We start from the raw sequence: 3754 nt of genomic DNA, 5'->3' as shown, positions 1-3754 counted from the left end.
ACGATTTAAATGCAATGTAGGGGAAGAATCTGGCCTGCCCAACACATTAATTTCTTGATTCTTGTATTGTATGAATTGACATGACTGGAAGGTCAATGATTATAGATATGATCGCTGGGACTAGAGTCCGTACAAATGGATTCCATATCTGACAATCCAGACCGTTGATCTTATGAACTTATTCCGGATTAAAAGATCCTAGCCTTTAAAACTTGCATTTGCTCAATGTAAACCATTATTGTACTGCTTTAATTTTTCTATTTGCGTCCATTGGATCAGAGAGTTAGAGTCTTCCAATTGGGGAGAATTTTCAAAGCATGACCCATTCAAATAGGGTCCTTCGATTCAATGGTTTGGATCTCTGATCTATGGCCCACATTTCCACAGATTTTGGACCTGATGAGACTCTGCATATCCTCAGGCTCTAAAGAGTTCCATTTCAGTACAGCGGACCACTTTCAACTCCTATTGGTGGAAATGATGGGACCCACCTGCTTTCAATTTGTAACCATGCAATGCGCGTTTGAGCCCACAACTTTCTTTTAACATATGAACGGTTTCAGACACGATCATACCTTTTGTCTAAAGGTGTCAGTGCAATGTCATGTGAACGGAGCGTACGCGGTCTTTTATGGGTGTGAACCGGGTTTAGGTCTGAACCGGCCAGCTTTCCATGATCTGCTCGGTGCAATTCATCTATGTCCATCCAAAGCATTCCCACCACACACGTGGCATCTGTGCGGTGATTGCGCAGTTGATTTAGTGGGCCATCATCTCGATGGGCTGTAGTCCATAATTCAAGTCGATTGGACTTCCTAACCATCCGATCAGTAGTCTATATGACAGATAGTGGGCCATAGCACATAAAAATCTTGATCCATCGGCGGCGACCATTTGTTCGAAATTTATAGCTAAGAACTACGGTCGACATTCAATCGATCGAAATCTGCAACGATTGGATGATCAAAGATGTTTAATCACATGATGGGGCCCACCAGATCAACGGTTGCGATCACCACGTGGATGTGGTGTGCATTTTTTTTTTTAGTGAAATAAGATAAAATAAACAAGAATAAAAAAAAGAGAGTTGCCTTAAGTAAAATTGCTTCCTTAAAAAAATAAAAAATTAAGAAAAAACAAATTTACAGGGCCTGAATAAGCATCATCAACCGCTAAAATAAACCTGGGTGCTTAGGTTACCAACCAACTGGTACCTACCATCGCTGAGCCAAATTCAAGCCAAGCGGAGCCGATCTGAGCCAATCTACAGACCTGATTTTCTCATGGGGCAGCAGGCGCAAGGCTCAGGTGCAAATCCAAGCCGATCCCATCATCGAGATTCGTGCCGCTATCGACGGTCTGATATCTACTGATCTGTGGGACCGCTCCATGCGTCCGGATTATTGAATTCGAGGTCATGCACTCGTCCTGATAATCCATGGATGGCGAGAATGAGAGCGTCGTCGATGTCGGGATCCGCGCTGCGCCGGAAGCCGCCGGGAAAACGCATCCATGCGACACGTGGAACGGAGAGGCTGCGCCGGCGGTGGCGCGGGAGACGTACACCCAAGAAGGAGAGTGCGCCGGCGCCGGTGCCTGGCCCGGAACGAGGACCGGTCCCGCCGGCGACTGCGCAAGCAGGTGGGGCGGAGGCATAAATGCCGTGATCATCGGATTCCGCATGTAGGCCGCGGCGACGGCCGATGATGGGTGGCGGCCCACCTGCATCTGGGCCCGCTTCATCTGCTGCCGTTCCTTTTTGTGTGCATTTTGATGGCCACCCAATGCCTGAGAATTTGCGAATTCCCGACAGCAGTACTGACACTCGTACTTCCGGCTGTCTCCGTAGGCCGGAGAAGTGACGTTCTCCGGCGAACTGGTTGTGTTCTTTCCAGAATCAACTTCTTCATCTTCTGACACGTGGAAGCCGAAGAGCTTTAGACGTACGTTGTTGGATGGCTTTGTTTGGCACTGAATTTCAGCCATTAATAGAGAGAGAGAGAGAGAGAGAGAGAGAGAGAGAGAGAGAGATTGATTGGTGGGGTTTGGAGTTAGAGTAGAGATATTAGAAGGGAATGGGAAGTGTGGCGTGAGAGAACGTTTGCATGTGTTTGCTATTTATATAAGAAGATGAGAGAGAGAGAAGCGGACATCCCAAGAAGAGAGAGAGTGTTATTGGGAACATAACCGGAAACACTCCAGCAAGACTTAGATTGCGGTAGTCTTCTCTTTTTTTTATTTGATACTCTTTCACGGTGTTATAGTTGATACTCAGGAACTCAGATATTTTATAACTGTTACAAATTATCTCAAATAAAACTGTCCAATTCTATGGTACTATTGAACATCGGCCATAAAACTAATTTTTTAAAAAGAGATATTCTAGTTTCTTATTAGTAGGCAATTGTTTGATGAATTACCTGCCGTTGGATTTTTTTATTTTGTTCATCCGACAGCAATTGGGCCCAGTTTGATTCTTGTTTTATGGGCCATGAAAGTTTGATGTCTCTATATGAACTTTTTTGTAAGTTGATTGTATGACACGTGTACCATTTCTTAGTGCCTGTATATCAGGTATCACAATCTGCCACAATATCAAAGGTTTTCACAGTGTTAATTGATTTACAAAAATGCCCCTAATTAGTATTTTTCCTTTTTGCTATCCAGGAAGAATACTATAATCCGTGGTGCAATCTTTGCACGGTATGCACGAGTTTCCAATTTTGTTAAGTGCGTCTATGATCCAGAAATCCAGACCGTTGGTTCCTTGCATGTGGATCACATTAGATGGATATGCTTCAAAAATATTTTTTGAGAATATTAAACTGTGATTTGTGGCCTACAGATAAACGGTTAAGATGAGAAACACAACTACAGTCCACATTCAACGTAAAAAGGTCTGATATGATCATCTGAGATTTTTGGGAACTCAATAGTCCAATGGCCTAGATTAAAGAACCATAGGCGTCACATGTGAGAATCCAAAACCCGTGTGTACCCACTTCAAGGCATAGTATCCTATGGTCCGTACATTTCTTGCAAGTGGGCCCCATGATTTGGGGATCCAGACTGTTGACATGATGGGCCACACATTTGATTGAATATCACACGAAAATATTCTTAACAGAATATCCTAAACAGTCGATTAATTTAGATGGCTACGAAGAGAACTTCAACATTGATTGAATGGATATGATCTTTCAATCTGGGAGACTTTTGTTTCGCACACTATATTAACGGTGGATTCAATCAGATCAACGGTTTATATTACTAAATTATGATTGGGCCCACTCAAATAAACTAAAATTTGAAGATAATTAAGTAAAGGGAGTAAATAGCTTATATGCTACTATTTGTATTATAATGATGGGTGGGAGCTGTGACCATGTGAGTCCTTAACTTGGAAGTGGTTGAACCAGCAATGATTGAAATTCGACTCCCTTTGGTGGGAAAAATTAGTACAGATATTTCAAAAAAGGACTCCAAGCTTTCCCTCTTTTTTGAATAAAGAGAAAAACCTTAGATGCTCTCACATGGTACGATAGTTCATCAGCATGCTGGCCGATATTTGACGCATACACCTAACTCAATTTCAACTGTCCAAATCGTTGTCCCACTTTAACCGACTCGCGGACTATGGATTTTACTTAAATGATGTCCTAACTTGATGAATGGTGCACCTTGAATGATGGGTCAAAATGAAAAGGGTTAACAGCTGAGATTAAGAAAATGGAAGTACACTAATTAGAGGTTG

General features: G+C 42.7%; 1 protein-coding gene across 1 annotated transcript; it reads right to left on the bottom strand.

The window, feature by feature from the left end:
- Positions 1-1096: 1096 nt before the first annotated feature.
- LOC131235437 (zinc finger protein GIS3-like) lies at positions 1097-2186 on the bottom strand. The gene has a single exon (XM_058232626.1). It carries the CDS (start codon positions 1984-1986, stop codon positions 1282-1284), a length of 705 nt encoding a protein of 234 aa, XP_058088609.1. The 5' UTR covers positions 1987-2186; the 3' UTR covers positions 1097-1281.
- Positions 2187-3754: the final 1568 nt, after the last annotated feature.

Source organism: Magnolia sinica, chromosome 19, assembly GCF_029962835.1.
Source record: "Magnolia sinica isolate HGM2019 chromosome 19, MsV1, whole genome shotgun sequence".
Lineage (NCBI taxonomy): Eukaryota > Viridiplantae > Streptophyta > Magnoliopsida > Magnoliales > Magnoliaceae > Magnolia > Magnolia sinica.
The sequence above is the reverse complement of the archived record's forward strand: the minus strand, read 5'-3'. Positions and strand labels throughout refer to the sequence as shown.

Bases quoted from the DNA above. Each gene is read 5' to 3' on its own strand.
- LOC131235437 (XM_058232626.1), bottom strand. From the start codon at position 1,986: ATGGCTGAAATTCAGTGCCAAACAAAGCCATCCAACAACGTACGTCTA.